Raw genomic sequence first — 27124 nt, 5'->3', positions numbered from 1 at the left:
CCACCGCCATTCAGACACACACCACACACACACACACACACACACACACACACACCACAACACACACACCACACACACACACACACCACACACACACACACACACACACACACAACACTTGCGCGCGCGCACAAACACACACACGGACACACACTCCCCTCACACAGCGCAGCATGCTGGACCACATGACAAATTACAGATGGGCTTCATTATTAAAAAGCACTGCTAGAGGGGCAGAAAACAAGAGGGAGGGGAGCAACAAACGAACAACAGAAAAACGACAAAGGCCCAGAACTACATACAATTGAGGAGGACAAATTGTTCCCGCTGACAAGCAAAAATTATTTTAAATTACAAATGACCGCCGCCTTGAAAGCAAAACAGACCACAAACACAACCATATTCCAAATGTGTGTTTGTAAGTGGGGTGTGGGTTGGAGGGTTGGCCTAGTAGGAAGGGTGGGGGGAATATTTTAGGAGGAATATATATTTCCAACCTGCTGCATTGAATCGCCTAGAGATTTGAGAGGCATCAGAATGTAATTATCTTCCCCTGTGACAGTTGATCTGGTCCCCGTCTCTGTTCGCCTGTGTTGTCGATGACAATGCACAAAGCAATACAAAATCACTCATTTTTGTCTGCCCCAGGCACGTCTACAATTATTTTCTTTCTTCCCTATTTCCCTATTCCACCGCATCTCCCTCCATTCCTCCCTCCCTCATAACACGCTCGCAATCGCTCTCTACCCCTCTCTCCTCATTGCCTCCCTCCCTCGCCTTCTGTCTGGCAAACATCCAAATGTCCCTTCCTTTGTCCCCTGTCTTCATGATCGCTGATGTGAAAAGTTAAATAAAAACACCAGATGAAAGCAACAGGGCTATAATGAACCACCAGAGATGAGGCCAGGACCACCAGAGATTTGAGATAGAACCAATGATCTCAAACAGAAATGATAGGAAGAGAGATCAAAAAAGGTGTGTGTACGTGTGTGTGTGTGTGTGTGTGTGTGTGTGTGTGTGTGTGTGTGTGTGTGTGTGTGTGTGTGTGTGTGTGTGTGTGTGCCTGTGTTCTTTCAAAATCCTATTTTTCCTAACCCCTAACCTTTACCTTAACTCCTTACCTTAACCCTAATTCTAAACCTAATTGTAACCCCAACCCTAAACCTAACCCCTAAGCTTAAAAATAGCCTTTGTCCTCATTGGGACGTGGGAAATGTCCCTACGAGGGCGAATTTTCCTTGTTTTACTATCCTGGTGGGAACTTGTAGGGTTGTAGGTCCCCACAAGGATGGAAGACCCCCCCCCCCAACACACACACACACACTTCCCGCTGACAGTGTTCCTCCCAGAGAGCTTTGCGTTGAGATGCGCTAGGCAACACTACTCTCCATCTCCCCCCTGTCTGTCTATCTGGGTGTAGTCCGAGCTGGGCTCTTATACTATTTGAAATATGTCAAATATTTTCAGCATTTGGAGTGCCAGATGGATGGTATTTGCCCATTTGAGACCATTTCATTGGTTTTATTGCGCCATACAAGCTCACTCAAGCACAACTTAAACCTTTCAAATACTGTTTGAACCCAGGTCTGGTGTAGTGAGGGTTGGTTGACTAAATGGGGTTTTATACAGTACAGTACACACTGTCCCCATGTGTCTGAGGAGAGAACTAACGCTGGAGGGGACAGGAGGGGTGGGGGGGTTGCTAATGGACTGGCAGTAAATGGGTAATCGGGACAGTTTGTGTGTGTTTGGTGTGCTGCTATCCCATGCCAGACGACAGGGCTGGAGGGAGATGAGGGAGGGACGGGTCAGTAGAGAATGATATCATTAAAATGATGGCCCTGTCAAGGAGACTGAGCTTCCAGAGGGGTTGGTGTGGTGAAGCGGGGCATGGGGGAGGCAGCAGGGCAGCCACCTATGGGGGTTAGGCCATAGAGGTGAGGGGCCACGGGAGGTGAGGGGAGGCAGGGGTATCGCTGTCTGAATGTTTAATAATTCAATGCAGGTCAGCTCTTAGAGCCGAATGTCCACTCAGATGGCCTATTGGTGATCGTGTGTGTGTGTTGTGTGTGTGTGTGTGTGTGTGTGTGTGTGTGTGTGTGTGTGTGTGTGTGGTGTGTGTGTGTGTGTGTGTGTGTGTGTGTGTGTGTGTGTGTGTGTGTGTGTGTGTGTGTGTGGTGTGTGTGTGTTGTGTATGTATTGTAAAGGGTGCATTTCTCACCTCTAATGAGAATTGGCTGAGCAGAATGATGTGATGTAATTTGTCCAAGCACACAACACCTACTTTACCTGTGATTTGGTAGAAATCCTCTACACACACGCGCACACACACACACACACACACACACACACACACACCAACACACCACAACACACACACACACACACACACACACACACACACACACACACACACGTTACTGTAATACCTGTTACGGCAACACCTTCAACATTGTTATTGCCTGAGCTTTACTGATTTACTGACCATTTGCAGTCAGAGAGGTTTGCTAGCCCTTCATGCAGTAGATATGGCTGACGTAAACCCTCCACACATCTTCCTCCTCCACCAAAACAATGGGCCTTATTGTCTGTAGCCTAATTACCAGGCTGTGAAGCTGACGCATGCTGGCGAACAGATCTCTGTCTCTATGATCTGTTTGATCCCTTTTCAGACGCTAAACCACAATCACCACGTGTGTGTTGTGAGTTTGAGCCCTCTAGGCAAATGGCATCAGAAGACGTGGAGGGGGGGGAAATGTGTGCTGTGTACGAGAATTTTGAAAATGTTATTATGTTGTAGCCAGCAGGGCAGTTGCTGGAGATCAATTCCTATTGATTTAATTTGGATGGAAATGTGGCGTTGTGGCATGGAGCTGGAGTGTGTTTGGCGTACCAAGGGAAGAGAGACGGACGCGAGGTGAAAGCTGCTGAACTGTTACTTTTAAGGCCTAATGCGATCACAGCTCAGTGCAGAGCTAGCTAGCTCCACATAATGAGACAGGCTCTAATGGCTGTGATTTCTACTGATAACACTGTAGCCTACAGTCTCTACGCCACTCATGCGTTTGATTGAAGAATGGAATTGAGAGAGAGAGAGAGAGAGAGAGAGAGAGAGAGAGAGAGAGAGAGAGAGAGAGAGAGAATCTGTAGACTCACATGAAACAAGCAATTTAGATAGCATTACACAAGCAATTTAGATAGCATTACAATTTTTATTACTTTTTTTGTGCCCTGCATCTCTCTTTTTCCTTTCTGGTGATTTCATTCTGGTAGTCAGTAAGCTTCTTTGTGGCCCTGCTCCCTGCCTATAAGCCCTTGCTTATGTAAGCCATGGTCGAGGAGACCCCGCTGTATGTGACAGGATTTGGGAGGTCTTGAGCTGTGGCATGTCGCTGATGCACCCAGGTCCTGTGACAAGGTAGGGGGGGGTATACAGAAGATAGCCCTATTTGGTAAAAGACCAAGTCCATTTTATGGCAGGAACAGCTCAAATAAGCAAAGAGAAACGACAGTCCATCATTACTTTAAGTTTAACACTTTTTTGGTTACTACATGATTCCATATGTGTTATTTCATAGTTTTGATGTCCACTATTATTCTACAATGTAGAAAATAGTAAAAATAAAGAAAAACCCTTGAATGAGTAGGTGTTCTAAAACATTTGACCGGTAGTGTACAAGTATTAGTCGTAGCAACCGAATATATTTTTTTGTGAGTTTGGACATTTGCAAACGAATGTGAACGAGAGACATTGTGCAAATGAACAAAGCTCAATACTTTGTCTGAAGGTAGAACAGTACAGACTCTGGAACAGTATGTGTGCACTCCGTGTCTGTGTGGAGTCTTGAGTCGCTAGGGCAAGAGGGGGAAGTAGCTGACGGGCCCGAGAACGGAGAGGACAAGACATTTGCACAAAGATAGCAGCAGTGACAGCTGTACTGTACAGATAAGTCATCCAAAGCCCTTTGACTTCCCAAACACGGCAGAAAGCTAACACTATATGATGCCCGTCTCCTCATTCATTCAGCCACTTACTTAGCTAACTAGCAAGTCATACCAAATACACAGCTGGACTCACCAGCTCCCACTTTCTCCAGTTACAAACAAACACGTGACTGGCTCAACTGTTCTGGGGAACTACGGTAAGCTTCATAACGTCAAATAATGTGACAGGTGAAATGAAGGACGCAATCTGCTTTTTCTCCTAACGTATTGCACAAGTTGACTGCAGGTATCAACTTAACTGCAAATATTCAAATGTATTGAAAAAGTTTTGACGTTATTAACGGTATTGGGAAAACCATTATGTGGCCTTTTTCCAAATACCCCGGTATGCGATATCTACGGTATTCCGCCCCAATCCTATTCCCATTCTACTCCACACACACCCTCTCCATTCAACATCTCGCTCTGTGTATTCTCCCCCTAAAGTGACTGCTTAACAAAAACACTCCAAATCCTMTCGGAAGTCTTGAATGACAACAGTGCGAAAGAAAGATGGAATGAAAAGAGAGGAAAAAGTTTGAGGCGGCGTGGATGCCTGTGATTTCTAGGAGTCAAGCACGCACCAAGGCACAGGGGAAGGAGATAAACCTTTGTCRAGCCGCATTAGAAAGCTGTAGCGCTGACGAGCTAGCGTTAGTGTGGCTCTCGCAAAGCGCCTTACCTTCTCGCCTTCATTTTCCCTCGTGTTATCCGGGCCGGGCCTTTTGAAATACGCACCGGGCTCGCAGATAAATATGTCTGACTGTCACCAAGATGTGTTTGTTCTGTTTTCAGTTTTTTGTTTTGTTTTTTAAGATGGGTTTATTTGCCTGAAGCGTGGGTGGGAGGAAGGCGAGTTTAGGTAACACTTTAAGACCGTATTAGCATGTCTTATTAGAGAGTTGGGTGTTTTTTGCTCAGTCCAATGTTTCTCGTACACCTGGGGGATTGAATTGGTACTGTAAACACACTCAGAGAGCAAAGGCTCGGGACACTAGTCTCTCATAAAGAGGTATAGGAAGACGGTCAGCATCAACAAGCTAACTCTCATTTGAGATTGGCTCATTTGTACCCTAAGGCTTGGGTTTCATCTGTTCAGAAGGGGAAGCTCAGAAACGGGAACTCGAGGTTCATTGTAAGTGTGGCTGGTTGAATTCTGCTCCAGGCTGAGGGGTGTTTGATGATCTCTACATCTCTCTGCAGGCGTCCGATCTCACATCTCTGGCCCTTTGTAGTCCATCCATCCATAATCTATACATCACCCTGGGACTGTATACTATTGTATAGAGGACAGGGGCTGGTGCTTTTATCCGTATTGCAGTGTTGAGGTATTTCACTGCTCTTACCACCATTTCTCTCTCATCCCTGTCATCATTCAGGAGCTAGACAGGTCTTTCATCTTCTGAACAGACCCYTTTCACACTGTGTCACTTTTCTATCCCCCGTCCCTCTTTCATACACACGCGCGCAAGTGCACGCGGGCAGGCACGTAGGCAGGCAGGCACGCACGCACGCACACACTGGTCAGTTAATCCCTCAGTAACACTGCACTCATATTCAATCTTCCAGGGTGAAAGCTAGGCAAATCTAAACTCCTTGAGGGAAAATAAATAAACAGTGTCGTTTTTAAGTCGTTTTTATTCCACCAGTCGMTACTTGATCCACTTTACGTGTATGATCTTATTATYCATGAATGAAATGTATCGGTTGTTTGTTTGCTTACACGTGTTACTTTCATTTGACTTTCGTTGAAGTAGTGGAAGTGATAAAAAATACTAATCATTAAGAATAATCATAATATTTAAGGTGATTCTACAGTGTAATGGGAATGTGGTTGAAACAAACAAAAATCCCCCCAAAAATATCAAGCGCTGTTTTCTTGCATTGCAGTTTATGGAGTGTTGTAGCATTTAGACTTACTAAATAGAGGTTTAAGTAACATGTAATTTATCCTTTTGATTAACAGTAATGTAAAATGAGTTTGTCTTTGGAATAACACGTTTAGACCTGTACACTGTTGTCCAAAGTTTTTCTTTCATTAATTCCCAGACAATTCCCTATATTTGCAAAGGTTTTATTATGAGTGAAAGGCTCTGGTTGGGCCGTGCCAGACAAAACCCAGCAGACTCTCTTGCTCTTTCAGGAACAGATAATTCCTCTTAAAATCATACATTCGAGTGACCTTATTCTGGACAATCTTTTGGCCCATCTCCACCCACTACAGAGAGGCTGCTTGCGTGCCCATCTCTGCCAGTTCTTTCCCCAGGAGGGAAATGTTCTGTTCTTCGCTGACCACGTCACCCTCCTTATCTCCGAATCTTAATGGGCCCTCTTCTTTCACTCTCAACTTCTCCCGGAACTCCTCAAAACAGGCACTGATCTGGCTTTTGATCTGTTCTGAGTAACTCTTTGCTTTAGTGATTTCAGTTTTTTTTGCCCCTCATTTCACTTTTTTTTATACCACCAATCCTGTTGTTAATGTGAACTAAAACTGTAGCTACCTCTGTCTTCAGATCTTTCTGGGCCTCTTCTACAGGTCTTTACCCTCACAAATGAATCAGATGAGCTCATCGTCCATCGCACAAAAGAGCTTCCGAGATGCTCCACGTTCACAACACTCATATCCTCTCCTTTTTTTCCTCTCTTGGCCCCTCTTTGTTCTTCCAGTTTCAGCTGGTTTGCCATATTCCTTATCAGCCTGCAGATTTGGACATTTGCCCTCAGTGCAGTGTTTAGGCTTCTTTCAATGCGTCTTTTGCAGAAGGTGTGCTGGCAGCTGAGAATCACAGGCCGGGTGAAGATCTCTGTGCAGATGGAACAGTGCAGGTGATCCGTCAGGGTTGGGAAAGCTGTAGCCATGCAGGAGATGAGTATGCACGTCCTCGCCGAAAGTCCAGAAAGAGAAAGTAAAAACCAAAAGCTGATCTGCGTTTCTCTTGTTAAAAGGGTGTGGCACTGTGAATCCCCAGCGTCATTCAGCTAAGAACAAGAAACACAATGTTGTTGTCAACATGGGGAACCGTTGTGACCGGGAAACTTACAGGTGTAGGATCTTAATTTGAGGATTTGAAATGTTTCGTCCATGATGCTGCTTGTTTTAATCTGTTAGCTGGTCAAAATGAGGCTACTCGCAAAGTGGAATTCGGTTAATATAACCGTGTTTTGGTGCAGGTTTAAGGTGAATTTATGTAAATCACGAAGCACACCTGCAATTCCTGCGGCGCAGGAAAATTCTCATCAACAAAAGAGTGATCAAAGACCCTACACGTGTGGAAACTTGAACATTTTATGATTAAAATGATAACAAGCTTTATTGGCACTGCTTTCTTGCGTTGTCGCTCAGGGAGCATTGTGGCAAACAAACTTACTGAATAAAACCTTAAAGTTAAGACATTAGTTATTTATTTTTTCCATGCCGAATTTCTTCTTTTTATCAATGTCAATTATGGCTTTTTGCTTTTGAAGCTCTTCTCCAAGCCGCACTGCTTCTTGACACAATGCACATCCAACCCGGTAGCCAGCCACACCAATGTGTCGGAGGAAACACCGTACACCTAGCGACCTGGTCAGCGTGCACTGCGCCCGGCCCGCCACAGGAGTCGCTAGTGCGCGATGAGACAAGGATATCCCTGCCGGCCAAACCCTCCCTAACCCGGACGACGCTGGGCCAATTGTGCGCCACTCCATGGGCCTCTCGGTCGCGGCCGGCTGCGACAGAGCCTGGGCTCAAACCCAGAATCTCTGGTGGCACAGCTAGCTAGCACTGCGATGCAGTGCCTTAGACCACTACGCCACCCGGGAGGCTGAAATGTTCATTTTTACCGTTTTTTCCCCTTCTAACTTTCTTTATTGCATCAAATTATGATGGAAACTGTGTTTTCGAATAAATTATGATTCCCGTCAACAAAACAAAGGAGATGATTGTGGACTTCAGGAAACAGCAGAGGGAGCACCCCCCCTATCCACTTCGACAGGACAGTAGTGGAGAAGGTAGAAAGTCTTAAGTTCCTTGGCGTACACATCACGGACAACCTGAAATGGTCCACCCACACAGACAGTGTGGTGAAGAAGGCGCAACAGCGCCTCTTCAACCTCAAGAGGCTGAAGAAATTTGTCTTGTCACCAAAAACACTCACAAACTTTTACAGATGCACAATCGAGAGCATCCTGTCGGGCTGTATTACCGCCTGGTACAGCAACTGCTCTGTCCACAAGCCTTAGGCTTTCCAGAGGGTAGTGAGGTCTGCACAACGCATCACCGGGGGCAAACTACCTGCCCTCCAGGACACCTACACCACCCGATGTCACAGGAAGGCCAAAAAGATCATCAAGAACAACAACCGCCAAAAGCCACTGCCTGTTCACCCCGCTATCATTCAGAAGGCGAGGTCAGTACAGGTGCATCAAAGCTGGGACCGAGAGACTGAAAAACAGTTTCCATGCCATCAGACTGTTAAACAGCCGTCACTAACATTGATTGGYTGCTGCCAACATACTGACKCAAATCTCTTGCYACTTTAATAATTTAAAATTGGATGTAATAAGTGTGTCACTTGTCACTTTAAACAATGTCACTTTATATAATGTTTACATACCCTACATTACTCATCTCATATGTATATACTGTACTCTGTACCATATACTGCATCTTGCCTATGCCGCATGGCCATCGCTCATCCATATATTTATATGTACATATTCTTATCCATTCCTTTACACTTGTGTGTATAAGGTAGTTGTTGTGAAATTGTTAGATTACTTGTTAGATATTACTGCACGGTCGGAACTAGAAGCACGAGCATTTCGCTACACTCGCATTAACATCTGCTAACCATGTGTATGTGACCAATAACCTTTGATTTTATTTGATTAGTCAGTTGCACAACTGATAGCATTCATCTGAAATGTGTCTTTYGCATTCAACYYGACCCCTCTGAATCAGAAAGGTGGATTGTGTGAGTACGACCTCACTGAGCGAGAAAGTAAAGAAAGGCTGCCCTTATAGCATACTCAACCTAGTTTAACTCTTGGCAAATKAATTGGATTTTTGTTTTATCAAATGGGAGTGGCTCTGTTTATGCCACATCTTAAGATGCTGGACAGATCCTTCCATCTGGTAATGGCCCTGGCTCGTCGTATCACACAGTGAGCACATAAAGGATTGTCTACCTCAGCCCTTCAATACAGCTTATCAACACCTATTATCAACCATATATATGTCATAGGGTGCCATAGGGTACCATAGGGTGCCATTTTGGATGCAGCACTAAACAAAAACAGGGCAATCACACCAAACAAGGTTGAACGTTTCCCCTTCATTGTTATTGTAGTGGTGAAGCTATACATTACATTGTCTCCCTTCCCCGTGATGGTGAGAACACGTTTTGAGGGGTAAATGGAGTGTGGAAATTGAATGACTCCGAGGTTCCTGACCTTCACCTGTTTCCTCTGCTCCTCTGTCGCTTCTTCTCAATTCACATCCCTGTGTTGTTACGGCGACGTGGCGGATTCCTTAGAGGTGCGGCGGGGGCTCGGTAAACATCCCAGGTCACCCGAGTCAGTCAGTAATCATGGTGGCCCCTGGAGCGTGTCATTGGGAGAATGCCGGTAGCTCCGAGAGGAGCTTCCTGTCTTCTCTCAGCTGATCAGGGAAAGGGGGTGGGCCTACAGGATAATGAATAGGAATCGCAGCGGGAATTGGGAAAAATAATACCTGTTCTAGTTGGTCTGAGACAGGGCTGTGTGATGTGCGTGTGTGAGCGCGTACTTGCGTGTGTTACTTGTATGTGGATATATTGTATGTATTCAGCTCATGGACTCACACCGTTTACAGTGAGTTAAAGTTATTCTATATGGATGGCATTCTCATGACATGTCTCAGCTGGCGAAGGAGGTAAACGTGTATTTGTGTATTTATTTGTGTCTGCAACTGTCCACATTCGAGGGGGATTTGTGTGTATACATAATTGTTAGCATTTTTTGGGTGTTTGTTTGTGGATGTGCACGCGTTTGCCACTTCTGTGTGGCACAGGGGATCTTGATGCATAAGTCATACATCAACAAATCCTTGAGGCAGCTGTGGAGAATGGGCAAGATTACTGTGTGCCACAACACACACACACACACAACACAGCRCTGGGAGATGAATGAACAAAAATCAACAGCGCACGAGCCCCTCGGAATGCCACCGCACAATCACTGGAGACACTAAACTCACACCAATTCAACAACATCTGGCAGTCCTTCAAGCTAACATTTCCTTTTCTTGGGATAATTAAAAGCATATTGTGGTGGGCTACAAWGGTGAAACCCTCACTTAAAGCAGTTTGAAGGTGGGTGGGGGAGGTAATGAGAAATTCCTACTATTCTTTCCATGGATTATTTGCTCTTTTGTCCTTGAGATAAGAAAGGACGAGAGGGAGGGATGGAGAGAGGGTGGGAGAGATTGTGGGTGATTGATAGGTCTGCCGTTGCTCTGTTTCCTTAGTCCCCCTCACCCCAYTGGAGTGTTCTCCCACCCCTATACATCCTTAGGCACCCTACTACCCACTCTCCCCACTCTCCGTACCCCTATTTGTCCCTCCAATCATCCCATCTGGGGATCATTGTCCTGTTGAAAAACAAATGGTAGTCCCACAAAGTGCAAACCAGATGGGATGGCGTATCGCTGCAGAACGCTTTGGTAGCCATGCTGGTTAAGTGTGCCTTGAATTCTAAATAAATCACAGACAGTGTCACCAGCAAAGCACCATCACACCTCCTCCTCCATGCTTCACGGTGGGAACCACACATGCGGAGATCATCCGTTCACCTACTCTGCATCTCACAAAGACACGGCGGTTGGAAGCAAAGATCTCAAATTTGGACTCATCAGACCAAAKGACAGATTTMCACTGTTCTAATGTCCAWTGCTCGTGGTTCGTGGCCCAAGCAAGTATCTTCTTCTTATTTGTGTCGTTTAGTWGTGGTTTCTTTGCAGAGATTCGACCAAGAATGCCTGATTCACACAGTCTCCTCTGGACAGTTGWWGTTGRAATGTGTCYGTTACTTGAACTYYGTGAAGCATTTATTTGGGCTGCAATTTMTGAGGCTGGTAACTCTAATGAACTTATACTCCGCAGCAGAGGTAACTCTGGGCCTTCCTTTCCTGTAGCKGTCCTCATGAGAGCCAGTTACATCATAGYGCTTTATGGTTTTTGCGAYTGCACATTTTCAAAGTTMTTGATTTTTTTCCATATTGACTGACCTTCGTGTCTTAATGTAATGATGGACTGTCGTTTCTCTTTGCTTATTTGAGCTTTTCTTGCCATAATATGGACTTGGTCTTTTACCAAATAGAGCTATCTTCTGTATACCACCCCTACCTTGTCACAACACTACTGATTGGCTCAAATGCATTAAGAAGGAAAGACATTTGACAAATTAACTTTTAACAAGGCACACCTGTTAATTGAAATGCATTCCAGGTGACTACCTCATGAAGTTGGTTGAGAGAATGCCAAGAGTGTGTAAAGCAGTCATCAAGGCAAAGGGTGGCTACTTAGAAGAATCTCAAATATAAAATATATTTAGATTTGTTTAACACTTTTTTGGTTACTACATGATGCCATATGTGTTTTTTCATAGTTTTTATGTATTCACTATTATTCTACAATGTAGAAAATAGTACAAATATTGAAAACCCTTGAATGAGTAGGTATGTCCAATTTTTTTTACAGGTACTTCATATAAAGCATCAGCTGTCAGAGCAGCTTACCGATCATTGTACCTGTACACAGCCCATCTGTATATAGCCCACCCAACTACCTCATCCCCATATTGTTATTTATTTTTGCCCATTTGGCATCACAGTATCTCGACTTGTACATTATCATCTGCACATCTATCACTCCAGTGTTAATGCTAAATTGTAATGATTTCACCACTATAGCCTATTTATTGCCTTACCTCCCTAATCTTACTACATTTGCACTCACTGTATATCATTTTTTCCCCATTGTGTTATTGACTGTACATTTGTTTATCACATTTGCAACTATGTGTTGTTTTTGTTGCACTGCTTTGCTTTATCTTGGCCAGACCGTAGTTGTAAATGAAAACTTGGCCTACCTGGTTAAATAAAGGTGAAATAAAAAATATATATATGTGGACACCACTTCAAATGAGTGGGTTCGGCTATTTCAGCCCCACCCGTTGCTGACAGGTGTATAAAATTGAGCACACAGCCATGCAATCTCCATAGACAAACATTGACACCGTCATAGGATGCCACCTTTCCAACAAGTCAGTTTGTCAAATATCTGATCTGCTAGAGCTGCCCCGGTCAACTGTAAGTGGTGTTATTGTGAAGTGGAAACGTCTAGGAGCAACAACGGCTCAGCCGCGACGTGGTAGGCCACACAAGCTCACAGAATGGGACGGCTRAGTGCTGAAGCGCGTAGCTCATAAATATCGTCCTCAATTGCAACACTCACTACTGAGTTCCAAACTGCCTCTGGAAGCAACGTCGGCAGAAGAACTGTTTGACGGGAGCTTCATGAAATGGGTTTCCATTGCCGAGCAGCCGCGCACAAGCCTAAGATCACCGTCCGTAATGCAAAGCGTTGACTGGAGGGGTGTTGAGCTCGCCACCATTGGACTCTGGAGCAGTGGAAACGAGTTCTCTGGAGTGCTTAATCGCGCTTCTCCATCTGGCAGTCCGACAAACAAATCTGGGTTTGGCGGATGCCAGTAGAACGCTACCTGCCTGAATGCATTGTGCCCACTGTAAAGTTTGGTGGAGGAGGAATAATAGTCTGGGGCTGTTTTTCATGGTTCGGGTTAGGCCCCTTAGTTCCAGTGAAGGGACATTTTAACGCTACAGCAAGCAATGATATTCTAGATGATTCTGTGCTTCCAACTTTGTGGCAACAGTTTGGTGCAGGCCCTTTCCTGTTTCAGCATGAAAATGCCCCCGTGCACAAAGCGAGGTCCATACAGAAATGGTTTGTCGAGATCCGTGTGGAAGAACTTGACTGGCCAAGACCTCAACCCCATCAAAAAACCTTTGGGATGAATTGGAATGCTGGCTGCGAGCCAGGCCGAATCGGCCAACATCAGTGCCCGACCTCWCTAATGCTCAATGTTCTATCTTCTAGTGGAAAGCCTTCCCAGAAGAGTGGAGGCTGTTATAACAGCAAAGTTGGCACCAACTTTTGGAATGAGATTTTCAACGAGTGTCCACATACTTTTGGTCTTGTATGTGTGGAGTGGGAGACTGGCTGGGGAGATGGAAGGGAGTTAGATGAATTCCCAGATAAAATAATAGGAGACTGGGGGGGATTTGTGTTCAGTGACACACTCGCATGATATTGCGATCACGAACACACGCACACGCCGGGAGGGGATTTGTTGAGTCTACAGGGATGTGTAATTCCATTACACAGGACCTCTGTGGATGGAGCTTCTTCCTCTGCAATCCTCACAGCCATGTACTTTGGAGTTTTCTTTTTAACTGCTTGAAAATTGTATTATAGAATCGGGGTGTTTTTGTTATAGCCATCGGGAAAATACTTCTACTTCATGTCCCATTATAATGGAGACTCTTGTCCTCATCCATTAGAAGATGTTGGTAGGACTTTTAGGTACTTCCCCATTGTGTTGCTCAACTGTACGTAGTTCGGTCCTTGAGCTGTTCTTGTCTATTAGCGTTCATGGGTCATTCCATGAAATGAGTGCCTTTTGCGTACCTTTGATATTTTAAGTAGAAATTGTGCACCAATATTGAATTGTAACAGCCTGTTATGTCARATGAAGTTCCCCTTTAATATAGAACACAAGGAGAATTTGATCATTCAAAATTCAGCATTTTGACATGTCCCTCCGTCAACCCTGTGTCAATTCTAGGAAGATTTTAACCCACTTAAAGTTTCACTATTATTTATTTAATTCATGTGATTAGTGATTCATTTACGTCTGTCCATCATTTTAAGGTCAACCATGTTATGTGAACTGGACTCTCATTTTAATATGGTGAAACGATTCTTTTTTTATTTTTTTATTCTAAAGACGCTTTGAATGTCTAATAAAAGCAGGTGAGCTGGTTCAAGTCTTTTTKGCCATTTTCTGGTGTTTTGTGGTGGAAAACTGAGTTGAGTATAACCTTGTTAACCATAGATAGACAGCCTAGAAATGTTTGAACAATTTTTTTTTTTTAAATAAGCTTGCATTCAATTGCCACGACAAGCATCCATTCCCCTTTTCACGAGGCRATTTATGGCTGATTTAAGAAGAAACCCTGTTACTGTCAACCCTTTTACTTTATTTGGCACTTAATCGGCACTTACTATAGCCATTTTGTAATTTCACGTCTTGAGATGGTAAAACTAGTTTTTTATGTGCTCATTATGACAGAATGTTAAAATTCGGTGAAATCAAACGTTTTTTGGGACTAAGTTACACTTCTCAAGAAGYACCAAATTGGTGGAACGACCCTATTACGTAATGTTTCATGTTCTATGTGGACCCTAGGACGAGTAGCTGCTGCTTTCGCAAAAGCTAATGGGGATCCCAATAAAATACCAATTACCAAATGTATTAGGAGTTGTTTGTGACTTCTCTGTACTTTCCAGCATGTCAGGCAGTAACCTAGCAGGTAATGACGCGAGTGCTGTCAGGTGTAATAGTCCGAATCCGACCCTTCCTGTTGTGTTATGAGTCCCTGGGGGGGGGGGGATCATTCATATGCAGTGATTTGAACCCCCCCAGTCTGGCCACCCAAGGTAGGCTACATCACATAAACAATAGGCTAACAAGCCGCTGGTCTACTCAGCCAGACTGGGCTAGGCCGTAGCATTCATCCCACTCCAATACAGTGATTCTGATTAGTGCTACAGTACAATAACCTACATTAGATGTAGTCAATGTAGTTGACATTTTTAGGCTAACATTTTTWGCCTAACTAGCCTCTCCCCAGCCAGGCAAGGCTAAACCCCTAGCGATCCCCCTCACACTCCACTGCAGTGATTCTGACTAGCCTAGCACACCACTAATTGACATTTGAGGCTCGTGTCGTCCCGTGGGCACAACAGTGTTTAAACCAAGGCATGTAAATGAGGAAGAGAACAGGACAGTTAGTCCCGGTGTGTGTTGTTCATCAGGCTAGTGGAGCGAGGCGTTGTTCTCTCGCTCTCACATGAGGTGAGTGCTTTCTCTTGTTCAGAACTCTCCCGGTCAAGAAGAAGAAGCTTTAGCTCTCCCTGTGACACGCTCAAGCGTTCCCTGGGCTGCTCCGCTCTGCTCGGAGAGAGTGACTGGAGAATGGGGTTAGATKGGTTATGAGACTGGTAATCTAACAACAGTCTGCCCTTGCTGCAATCTCTGGGTACTGAGACAAATGGACAGATTTGGGAGGGTATTTGTAAAGTGGGGGTATATGAACTGAAGCTTGCATCTGGACACTTTTTGTGTAGTTTGCTTATTAGATAGTGGACCTGATTGTAAACCCGACCTCGAGGTTTTCATCGTTTGTTCAAAGCGAGACTCCATTTCACTTAGCTTGAGTTGTGTATTTGACTTAGAATACTAATCTGATCTCTCTCTCCTTCCCTATCGCTCTCTCTCTCTCCTTCCCTATCGCTCTCTCTCTCTCCTTCCCTATCTCTCTCTCTCTCTCCTTCCCTATCTCTCTCTCTCTCTGAGCAGCAAAGAAGACGTGTGCCACCACAGACTTTGCGTGTGAGAACGGCCAGTGTGTTCCCCAGCGGTGGCGCTGTGACGGGGAGCCGGAGTGTGCCGACGGATCAGACGAGGCCGACGCTACGTGCAGTGAGTTCAGACGCCCTCTTTCCCGTACTGTTGTGTAGATGTGTATGGAGGAATGGATGCATGGGGATGGATGAATTGGTTGTGTGTCGGTACAAAAAAAAAAAAAAGGGCCTTCAGGACACCTCCAACACACTCACATGCCCACGCCACACACCACACACATCCTGGCATCCAGAGGAACATTGCCTCCAGCTCAGTGGCAGATGAGGTACGAGGAAGCTGCGGGTTGGAAAACCAAATCAGCCAGCCAGTGTGTTTTCTCCTCATCTCCGTTCCAGAGCAGTGAGCCTGATCTGCATTGTGGGTACCTCRTTTAGCCCTGTCACGTTTGAACCGCTGCACCACCAATTCCCGCCTMATTTCTAAAAATGAACGTATTTCCTTCCCTTACCTCTGGAAATCAGATTGACGTTYTCTGTGTTTTTTCACAGAGGTTTTTTTCACCAAAGACACACAGTGCACATCCCTCCAACCAGCAGAACAGACCCTGTCCACTTCCATCTGTCYGAGTCTCACACACACGGCCAACTGACCCTACTGTACTTCTGTGCCCMCCTGTCACACTCACACAGACCCGAGGTCAGCTCTAAACCCTGTTCCACTACGCTCACATCCTGCTTATTAATTACCCAGGATTCACTGCGGGCTGCACTCCATTTTTTTTTATAATTGCCACCAGCATATGACCTGTGTACCGGGAGGCATGTTCACATGCCGCTGTTTATTACTTTTTAACGCAGCCGTAATGACTTAGCCCTGGCCATYGATCAAGCCATTCATGGGTATTACTGTACAGAGACAACCGTGAGATTGCAGCCACTTCTTTATAGCCATAAGTCACCTGCCATTACTGAGGGGTGGCGGCATTATGCTAAACTCTATGGCCTATGGGAGGAGAGTCATAGAGCTGTTATATACTCGGAAAGTATTCAGACCCCTTGACTTTTCCCACATTTTGTTACAGCCTGGTTCTAAAATKTATTCTCCTCAATCTACACACAATACCCCAAAGTGATAAAGCGAAAACAGGTTTTTAGAAATGTTTGCAAAAGTATTAACAATTAAAAACAGAAATACCTTATTTGCATAATTGTTCAGACACTTTGCTATGAGACTCGAAATTGAGCTCAGRTGCATCCTGTTTCCATTGATCATCCTTGAGATGTTTCTACAACTTGATTGGAGTCCAACTGTGGTAAATTCAATTGATTGGACATGATTTGGATAGGCACACACCTGTCTATATAAGGTCCCACAGTTGACAGGCATATATCTGGGGAAGGGTACCACAAAATGTCTGSAGCATTGAAGGTCCCCAAGAACACAGTGGYCTACATCATTCTTAAATGGAAGAAGTTTGGAACCACCAAGACTTACTAGAGCTGGCCGCCCGGCCAAACTGAACAATCGGGGGAGAAGGGCCTTGGTCAGGGAGGTGACCAAGAAGACGATGGTCACTCTGATAGAGCTCCAGTGTTCCTCTGTGGAGATGGGAGAACCTTCCAGAAGGYCAACCATCTCTGCAGCACTCCACCAATCAGGCCTTTATGGTAGAGTGGCCAGACGGAAGCCACTCCTCAGTAAAAGGCACGACAGCCCGCTTGGAGTTTGCCAGAAGGCACCCAAAGACTCTCAGACCATGAAAAACAAGATTCTCTGGTCTGATGAAACCAAGATTGAACACTTTGGTCTGAATGCCAAGCGTCACATCTGGAGGAAACCTGGCGCCATCCCTACGGTGAAGCATGGTGGTGGCAGCATCATGTTGTGGGGATATTTTTCAGAGGCAGGGACTGGGAGACTCATCAGGATCGAGGCAAAGATGAACGGAGAAAAGTACAGAGAGATCCTTGATGAAAACCTGCTCTAGAGTGGGGTGAAGGTTCACCTTCCAACAGGACAATGAMCCTAAGCACACAGCCAAGACAACGCAAGAGTGGCTTTGGGACAAGTCTTTGAATGTCCTTGAGTGGCCCAGCCGGACTTGAACCCAATCGAAYATCTCTGGAGAGATCTGAAGAGAAAATTAGGCTCCCGAGCTGCSCAGCGGTGTAAGGCACTGCATTTCAGTGCAAGAGGTGTCACTGCAGTCCCTGGTTCGAATCCAGGCTGCATCACATCAGGCTGTGATTGGTAGGCCCATAGGGTGGTGCACAATTGGCCCAGCGTCGTCCGGGTTTGGCCGTCATTGTAAATAAGAGTTTGTTCTTAACTGTCTTGCCTAGTTAAATAAAGGTTTAATTTAAATAAAAATAATAAACTGGACTCCTCTCCCTATCTCTTCTCATGAAGATGATCCATGAGCCAGTTATTAACCCCCATCTGTACATGCAATGGGCTTTTAGGGGTTAYTGTTGAGTCGCGGTATTGTGTGTAGATTGATTAGGGGGTAAAAAACAATTTAATACATTTTTGAATAAAGCTGTAACGTAAAAAAATGTGGAAAAAGCCAAGGGGTCTGAATACTTTCCGAATGCACTGTATACTCACATCAACTGTGTGAGAGACAATCCGGAATGAATGAGCTTCGTCCTTACTGATGCTCTTATATAGTGCTCTCTGCCTGCTGGTTCAAATGGCAAAAAAATGGCATACACAGGCAGGTGTCTCTCTCATTGCCAGTTCCTCTCCCCTTGGCTCTGCTCGTTCCTACCGTACTGTATAGTAGGACTTCTGTATGGGCCGCCAACAGAACAGCAGCTGCAAGCAATTTTCAGAAGCAATATGGAGGAAAAAAGCGGTGCTGGAAATGGTGTCGAGATCTGACACACTGGAGAAAGGGTGACCTTGGGCTGCTGTTTGGAGGGCCTGCCGTGTGTGTGTGTGTGTGTGTGTGTGCGTGCGTGCGTGCGTGCGTGCGTGCGTGCGTGCGTGCGTGCGTGCGTGCGTGCGTGCGTGAGATGGCGGGTTGCAGTCTCACCCTGAGTGTGTATTTGATTAGACAACGGTGACTCGGACAGGCTCAGAGATTGTTCTAAGGAGAGATGCCACCAAGAGATTGAGAACACAACACACAGACACTATGCTAGACAGGTACAACCCTGAGAGAAGGGGCCTGTCTGTGTGACAAACAGAGCACACACTGCACTGCAAGCAATGTGTTTGTGCGTGAATGTAGCATGGCTTCGTAGCTCTGGACTCTGCTGAGAGGTTAAATGGGTTTTTGGAGAGGTGAGTGCCATGTGTAGCAGAGTGGAGGTCTCCTGTGGGTGTTTTTTAAAGGAAGCTACAGGTGAGGAACTGCTCAACTCCTACTGTAGAAACATACACACATGCGCACACACACACTAGCTGACTCTGCTGAGAATAAGGGAAAGCTGCAGCAATCAAGACTTTGTATCGACCTCAGCTCCCATGTCAAATTAGTGTTGTCTCTAGAACCCCTCTCTAGCAGCGTATCCATCCACTGAAAGGCCGTGCTCTGGTCTCCTTCAGCATATCCATCCACTCTTCCCCACTGTGCTAGCTCCATAGTTAACAGGGGTTCTCAGAGCTAGATAAATCAGACTAATAACTCAGAAGATGGCTCCGACAGACATGGCAGCTTAGCTAGCTCCTAAGCAACTTTGCAGTATAWTTTTKKGGGGTGTGTCATTTCATTATTATCCCATTTTTATTAATTTATTTTTCATTTAACAAAATTACCCCCTTTTTCTCCCCAATTTTGTCATTTCCAATTGGTAGTTACAGTCTTGTCCCATCGCTGCAACTCCCGTACGGACTCGGGAGAGGCGAAGGTTGAGAACCGTGCGTCCTCCGAAACACAACCCCGCCAAGCCGCACTGCTTCTTGACACACTGCTCACTTAACCCGGAAGTCAGCCGCACCAATGTGTCTGATGAAACACTGTACACCTGGCGACCATGTCAGCGTGCATGCGCCCGGCCCTCCACAGGAGTTGCTAGAGCGCGATGGGACAAGGACATCCTGGCCGGCCAAWCCCTCCCCTAACCTGGWCGACGCGGGGMCAATTATGCGTCACCTCATGGGTCTCCTGGTCATGGCCAGCTGCGACACAGCCCGGTATCAAACCGGGGTCTGTAGTAACGCATCTAGCACTGCGATGCAGTGCCATAGACCGCTGCGCCACTCSGGAGGCCCACGCCCAGAAYGTTTTTTGTGTTATTACGTACAGCCRGAAATAACTTTTGGATATCAGAGCGGCGGTAACTCACCAGCATTAAGTCCAGGAATACGACTTTCCTGAAATKGATCCTTTGTTTGTACCCCCAAGGCAATTGTACTTATTCCAGAGGCTGCTCCAAGATGCCGCCGGCGGAAAAGAGGTATTYGGAATGGACTTCTAGTCCGACACCATCCACCGCTTCCGAGTATATTACTCGCTAATGTTCAGTCTCTGGACAATAAAGTAGACGAGCTCAGGGTGAGGATCTCCTTCCAGAGAGACATCAGGGACTGTAGCGTACTCTGTTTCAYGGAATCATGGCTCTCTTGGGATATACTGTCCCCACCCATACCAGCTGGGTTCTCAGTACATTGTACAGACAGGAATARAGAACTCTCCGCAAGAAGAAAGGCAGTGGTGTATGTTTCATGACTAACTATTCATGGTGTGATTGTGATAACATACAGAAACTCAAGTCCTTTTGTTCACCCGACCAAGAATACCTCACAATCAAATGCCGACCGTTATTGGTTATTGTCACAGCCGTGTATACTCCCCCTCAAGCCGATACCACGACGGCCCTCAAGGAACTACACTGGACTTTATGCAAACAGGAACCACATATCCTGAGGACGCATTTATTGTAGCTGGKGATTTTAACAAAGCAAATTTTAGGAAAGCGCTACTGAAGTTCTATCAACACATTGACTGTAGTGTAGAAAAACACTCGACCACTGCTACTCCCCCTTTCGAGATGCCTACAAGGCCTTCCCTCGCCCTCCCTTTGGAAAATCAGATCACGACTCCATTTTGCTCCTCCCATCCTATAGGCAGAAATTCAAACAGGAAGTACCCGTGCTAAGGTCTATTCAACGCTGGTGTGACCCATCGGGTAGCCTCTGAGAATAACGTTGATGTATACAAGGACACGGTGACTGAGTACATCAGGAAATATATAGGGGATGTTGTTCCCACTGTGACTATTAAAACCTACCCAAACCAGAAACCGTGAATGGATGGCAGCATTCACACACAACTGAAAGCGCGAACCATCACATTTAACCATGGCAAGGTGACTGGAAATATGGTTGAATACAAACAATGCAGTTATCCCCTCCGTAAGGCAATCAAACCGGCAAAACACGTCAGTACAGAGACAAAGTGGAGTCGCAATTCAACAGCTCAGACACGAGACGTATGTGGCAGGGTCTACAGACAATCACGGATTACAAAGGGAAAACCAGCTATGACGTGGACTCAGACGTCTTGCTCCCGTACAAGCTAAACACCTTCTTCGCCCACTTTGAGGATAACACAGCACCACCGTCGCGGCCCGCTACCAAGGACTGTGGGTTTTCCTTCTCCGTGGCCCCCTATTCCAGTCTGCTGTCCCCACTTGCTTCAAGATGTCCACCATTGTTCCCTTACCCAAGAAAGTAAAGGTAACTGAACTAAATGACTATTGCCCATTGCACTCACCTCTGTCATCAGGAAGTGCTATGAGAGGCTATTTAAGGATCATATCAACTTTACCTTACCTGACACCCTAGACCCACTTCAATTTGCTTACTGCCCCAATAGATCCATAGACGATGCAATCTCCATCGCACTGCACACTGCCCTATCCCATCTGGACCTGTGTAAGAATGCTGTTCATTGATTATAGCTCAGCCTTCAACACCATAGTACCCTCCAAGCTCATCATTAAGCTYRGGGCCCTGGGTCTGAACCCTGCCCTGTGCAACTGGGTCCTGGACTTCCTGACGGGCCAGCCCAGGTGGTGAAGGTAGGAAAAAATACCTCCACTTCGCTGATTCTCAACACAGGGGCCCCACAAGGGTACGTGCTCAGCCTCCTCCTTTACTCCCTGTTCACCCATGACTGTGTGGCCACGCACACCTCCAACTCAAACATCAAGTTTGCAGAGGACACAACAGTAGTAGGCCTGATTACCAACAATGACGAGACAGCCTACAGTGAGGAGGTGAGGGCTCTGGCGGAGTGATGCCAGGAAAATAACCTCTCCCTCAATTTCAATGAAACGAAGGAGCTGATCGTGGATTTCAGGAAACAGCAGAGGGAGCAAGCCCCTTTCCACATCGACGGGACCACAATGGAGAAGGTGAAAGCTTCAAGTTCCTCGGTGTACACATCACTGACTGTCTGAAATGGTCCACCCACACAGACAGTGTGGTGAAGAAGAAGCAACAGCGCCTCTTCAACCTCAGGAGGCTGAAGAAATGTGGCTTGGCCGCTAAGACCCTCACAAACTTTTACAGATGTGCAATTGAGAGCATCCTGTTGGGCTGTGTCAACACCTGGTACGGCAACTGCACCGCCCGCAACCGCAGGGCTCTTCAGAGGGTGGTGCGGTMTGCCCAACGCATCACCGGGGGCACTCTGCCACTTTAATAATGTTTACATACTGCTTTACTCATCTCATATGTACAGTCGTGGCCAAAGGTTTTGAGAATGACACAAATATTAATTTTCACAAAGTCTGCTGCCTCAGATTGTATGATGGCAATTTGCATATACTCCAGAAAGACACTGATGTAGCAAACTTTGTAGAATTTATTATTTGTGTCATTCTCTAAACTTTTGGCCACGACTGTATATACTGTATTGTATTCTATTGTTTTAGCCAATGCCACTCCGACTCGTCCTAATATTTATATATTTCTTAATTCCATTCTTTTACTTTTAGATTGTGTGTGTTGTTGTGAATTGTTAGAGAYTACTGCACCGTTGAAGCTAGGAACACAAGCGTTTCGCTACACCCACAATAACATCTGTGAAATATGTGTTTTTGACCAATACAATGTGATTTGATTTGATTTATATTCTCCCAGTTTTCCGGATCCATAGAACCTGACATCCAAAGCAAAGACAGAGCTGAAAAGTGTATTGATCTCTTTATATTTGTTTTTATTCAATATTCTTTACCTCAAAAAATAACCCACATTGTCACTTTAGTTTTACCCTATTTTGGAAAGATGAAATTCAAAGCATTATCGAAGAGACATTCATATATTCTGTTGCTAGACTGTAATTTGTGTGGGCCAAGGACTAGTGTGATCGACAGCAGAGCAGTGCCCATGGTGTTTAGCATTCAGAGGAAGGTAAATCTCTAAGGCGTTTCATCTGATTACTGGACTTCTCATTAAGACTTGTTATCTCTAATCAAGGTTGAATCACTCGGAGAAATTTTCAAAGGTTTCACACATTGTGTGGTGTGTGTGTTTGTGCGCTTGTGTTTGTATGCATGTGTATGTGCAGGTGCTCATCCCTCCTCAAGCCTTCATCCCTCTCCTCCGCTGCTCAAATCTCTCCTCCATCTCCCTTTCCTGATTCACTCTCTCAGCTTTGTTTAGCTTGCAAWTAACATTCCACCTTCACTCCTCTGCTTCCCTCATCCTCCCACCCATCCTTGCCGTCTGTCCGACATGCGCGCCCTCCCCACTGATTCCCAGTCAGTTTAATAATGCATCTGATTGAATTTATTTCCCAGTGAAGGAATCAATGTGTGGCCCCTGAGGCCTCTGGCATCCGATTAAGTAGGGCCCTCAGACAGTTCGTCAGGAGCGGACCCTAATTACAAATGTGAAAAATAAACTAGCCTGGTGGGTATTTTAAAGAAAACGACTCTTTCAGAGTAAGGGGGTTGATAGGTGGGTGGGCGGCTGGGTGGATGTGTTTGGGGTTAACCCCTTAGGTGTAATACGGGTGAGGGTTGTGAGATTTGCAGGAGCGTTGTAGGAGCTACTGCGGTAGTGGTTGTCTCCTTAGAAATGGACTTGCCTTTGTGTTGATGTTGTGTGTCACGCCCTGACCTTAGTTATCTTTGTTTTCTTTATTATTTTGGTTAGGTCAGGGTGTGACGAGGGTGGTATGGGTGGTTTTGTCTTGTCTAGCGGTTTTTGTATATCTATGGGGTTTTGGTATTCCCAATCAGAGACAGCTGTTTATCGTTGTCTCTGATTGGGGATCCTATTTAGGTTGCCATTTTCCATATTTTGGTTTTGTGGGTTATTGTCTATGTGAAGTTGCATGTCTGCACTCGTTGTTATTAGCGGTCACGGTCGTGTTGTTATTTTGTTAGTTTGTTTAGTGTTCTTCGTGTTCATTCGTCTTATATTAAAAGTATGTATTCATATCACGCTGCAGTGATTCTCTCGTTAACACAGGTTGATGTTGAATGCAGTAACAAGCTGGGAGATCACTGTCATGTGATGAGTTCGATTAACAGACGGGAAGCTTCAAAGAGGATGGTGCTTGGAATCATGTTCTTCCTCTGTCAACCATAGTTACCTGCAAGGAAACACGTGCCGTCATCATTGCTTTGCCACAAAAAGGGCTTCACAGGCAAGGATATTGCTGCCAGTAGATTGCACCTAGAATCAACCATTATCGGATCCACCAAGGGACTTCAAGGAGAGTGTTCAATTGTTGTGAAGAAGCTTCAGCAGCATGTGTGAGTGCATTCTGCACGCACAGTGAGGCGAAATTTTGGGGATGCCTGTGTCGAAAGGCAGCAAAGAACACTTCTCTCCAGGAAAAACATCAGCGGACAGACTGATTTATTCTGCAAAGGTACAGGGATTGACTGCTGAGGACTGGGCTAAAGTCATTTTCTCTGATGAAATCCCCTGTCGATTGTTTGGAGAAACGGAAAAAAGCTGTACGGAGAAGACAAGGTGACCGCTACACAGCAGTCCTTGTGTTTATACCACAGTAAAGCAGTCTGAGACCATTCAGTGTGGGGGTTTGCTCTCAGCAAGGAGTGGCTCCCACTCAGCAAATTTTGCCGTAAGAACACAGCCATGAATAAAGAAATGCGCTACCAACACATTCCTCTGAGAGCAACTTCTCCCAACCATCACAGAACAGTGTGGTGACGAATATGCCTTTTCCAGCATTGATGGAGACTTGCCATAAGGCCAAAAGTGATAAACTAAGTGGCTCGGGGAACAAAACATCTATTTTTGGGTCCATGGCCAGGAAAACCCTTTTCCCAGACCTTATCCCATTGGAGAACTTGTGGCAATCCTCAAGAGGCGGTGGACAAACAAAAACCCACAAATTCTGACAAACTCCAAGCAATTGATTATGCAAGAATGGGCTGCCATCAGGGGTTTTTTCAGGATGTGGCCAGAAGTTAATATGACAGCATGCCAGGGTGGATTTGCAGAGGTCTTGAAAAAGAAGGGTCAAACATTGCAAATATTACCATAATTTCAAAAAGCTGCTCTCGATTATGAAATGCTGAATTCATATTATACTCCAGTAGTTAAAATCAAGACACTGATTGTAGCAAACTTTGTAGAATTTATATTTGTGTCATTCCTAACTTTTGGCCACGACTGTATATACTGTATTGTATTTATTGTTTATCCAATGCCACTCCGACTCGTCCTAATATTATTATATTTCTTAATTCCATTCTTTACTTAGATTGTGTGTGTTGTTGTGAATTGTTAGAGATACTGCACCGTTGAAGCTAGGAACACAAGCGTTTCGCTACACCCACAATAACATCTGTGAAATATGTGTGTTGACAATACAATGTGATTTGATTTGATTTATATTCTCCCAGTTTTCCGGATCCATAGACCTGACATCCAAAGCCAAAAGACAGAGCTGAAAAGTGTATTGATCTCTTTATATTTGGTTTATTCAAATATTCTTTACCTCAAAAAATAACCCACATTGTCACTTTAGTTTTACCCTATTTTGGAAAGATGAAATCAAAGCATTATCGAAGAGACATTCAATATTTCTGTTGCTAGACTGTAATTTGTGTGGGCCAAGGACTGTTGTGATCGACAGCAGAGCAGTGCCCATGTGTTTTAGCATTCAGAGGAAGGTAAATCTCTAAGGCGTTCATCTGATTACTGGACTTCTCATTAAGACTTGTTATCTCTAATCAAGGTTGAATCACTCGGAGAAATTTTCAAAGGTTCACACATTGTTGTGTGTGTGTGTTTGTGCGCTGTGTGTGTATGCATGTGTATGTGCAGGTGCTCATCCCTCCTCAAGCCTTCATCCCTCTCCTCCGCTGCTCAAATCTCTCCTCCATCTCCCTTTCCTGATTCACTCTCTCAGCTTTGTTTAAGCTTGCAAATATACATTCCACCTCACTCCTCTGCTTCCCTCATCCTCCCACCCATCCTTGCCGTCTGTCCGACATGCGCCCCTCCCCACTGATTCCCAGTCAGTTTTAAAATGCATCTGATTGAATTTATTTCCCAGTGAAGGAATCAATGTGTGGCCTGAGGCCTCTGGCATCCGATTAAGTAGGGCCCTCAGACAGTTCGTCAGGAGCGGACCCTAATTACAAATGTGAAAAATAAACTAGCCTGGTGGGTATTTTAAAGAAAACGACTCTTTCAGAGTAAGGGGGTTGATAGGTGGGGGCGGCTGGGTGGATGTGTTTGGGGTTACTACGTGAGTTGACTGCATGACTGAAGGTGAGAAAATAGATAGAGCAGTAGAAGAAGGGAGTGTGGGAACATTAGATTGGAGGATAAAATGACACTTGAGACCAGTCAAGACAACAAGGTTGAACAACAGTCAGTTAATACGAACAGGGGCTGTACACGTTAAACTTTTACTATGTGCTGTCTGTATTGTATCTTGCAACTGTGTTTATATAAATGTACCTGAGTGACCAGAATCCATCCCTAAACTCCTGTTAAATCAACACAATGTCACGTTCGTCGTAATAAGAAGACCAAGGCGCAGCGTGAATTGATGAATACATACTTTTAATATAAGACGAATGAACACGAAGAACACTAAACAAACTTAAACAAAATAACAACACGACCTGTGACCGCTATAATACAACGAGTGCAGACATGCAAACTTCACATAGACAATAAACCCACAAAACCAAAATATTGGAAAATGGCAACCTAAATAGGATCCCCAATCAGAGACAACGATAAACAGCTGTCTCTGATGGGAATACCAAAAACCCCATAGATATCACAAAACCGCTAACAAAGACAAACCCACCCAACCACCCTCGTCACACCCTGACCTAACCAAAATAATAAAGAAACAAAGATAACTAAGGTCAGGCGTGACACACAACAGTCAACAGCAAAGGCAAGTCCATTTCTAAAGGAGACAACCACTACCGCAGTAGCTCCTACAACGCTTCCTGCAAATCTCACAACCCTCACCTAGTACACCTAAGGGGGT

The 27124-nt window shown here is 45.2% G+C and overlaps 1 protein-coding gene across 4 annotated transcripts in view; it reads left to right on the top strand.

The window, feature by feature from the left end:
* LOC111971375 (low-density lipoprotein receptor-related protein 8-like) overlaps positions 1-27124 on the top strand; it is a 285885-nt gene that overhangs the window by 121451 nt on the left and 137310 nt on the right. For all 4 annotated transcript variants that reach the window (XM_023998127.2, XM_023998126.2, XM_023998125.2 and 1 more), the window contains exon 3: positions 15667-15789. In XM_023998127.2, the coding sequence (XP_023853895.1) occupies positions 15667-15789 (123 nt within the window). The remainder of the gene's footprint in view (positions 1-15666; positions 15790-27124) is intronic.

The sequence above is a fragment of the Salvelinus sp. IW2-2015 genome, linkage group LG13, assembly GCF_002910315.2.
Source record: "Salvelinus sp. IW2-2015 linkage group LG13, ASM291031v2, whole genome shotgun sequence".
Taxonomy (NCBI): Eukaryota; Metazoa; Chordata; class Actinopteri; order Salmoniformes; family Salmonidae; genus Salvelinus; species Salvelinus sp. IW2-2015.
This window is presented reverse-complemented; position numbering and strand designations above follow the sequence as displayed.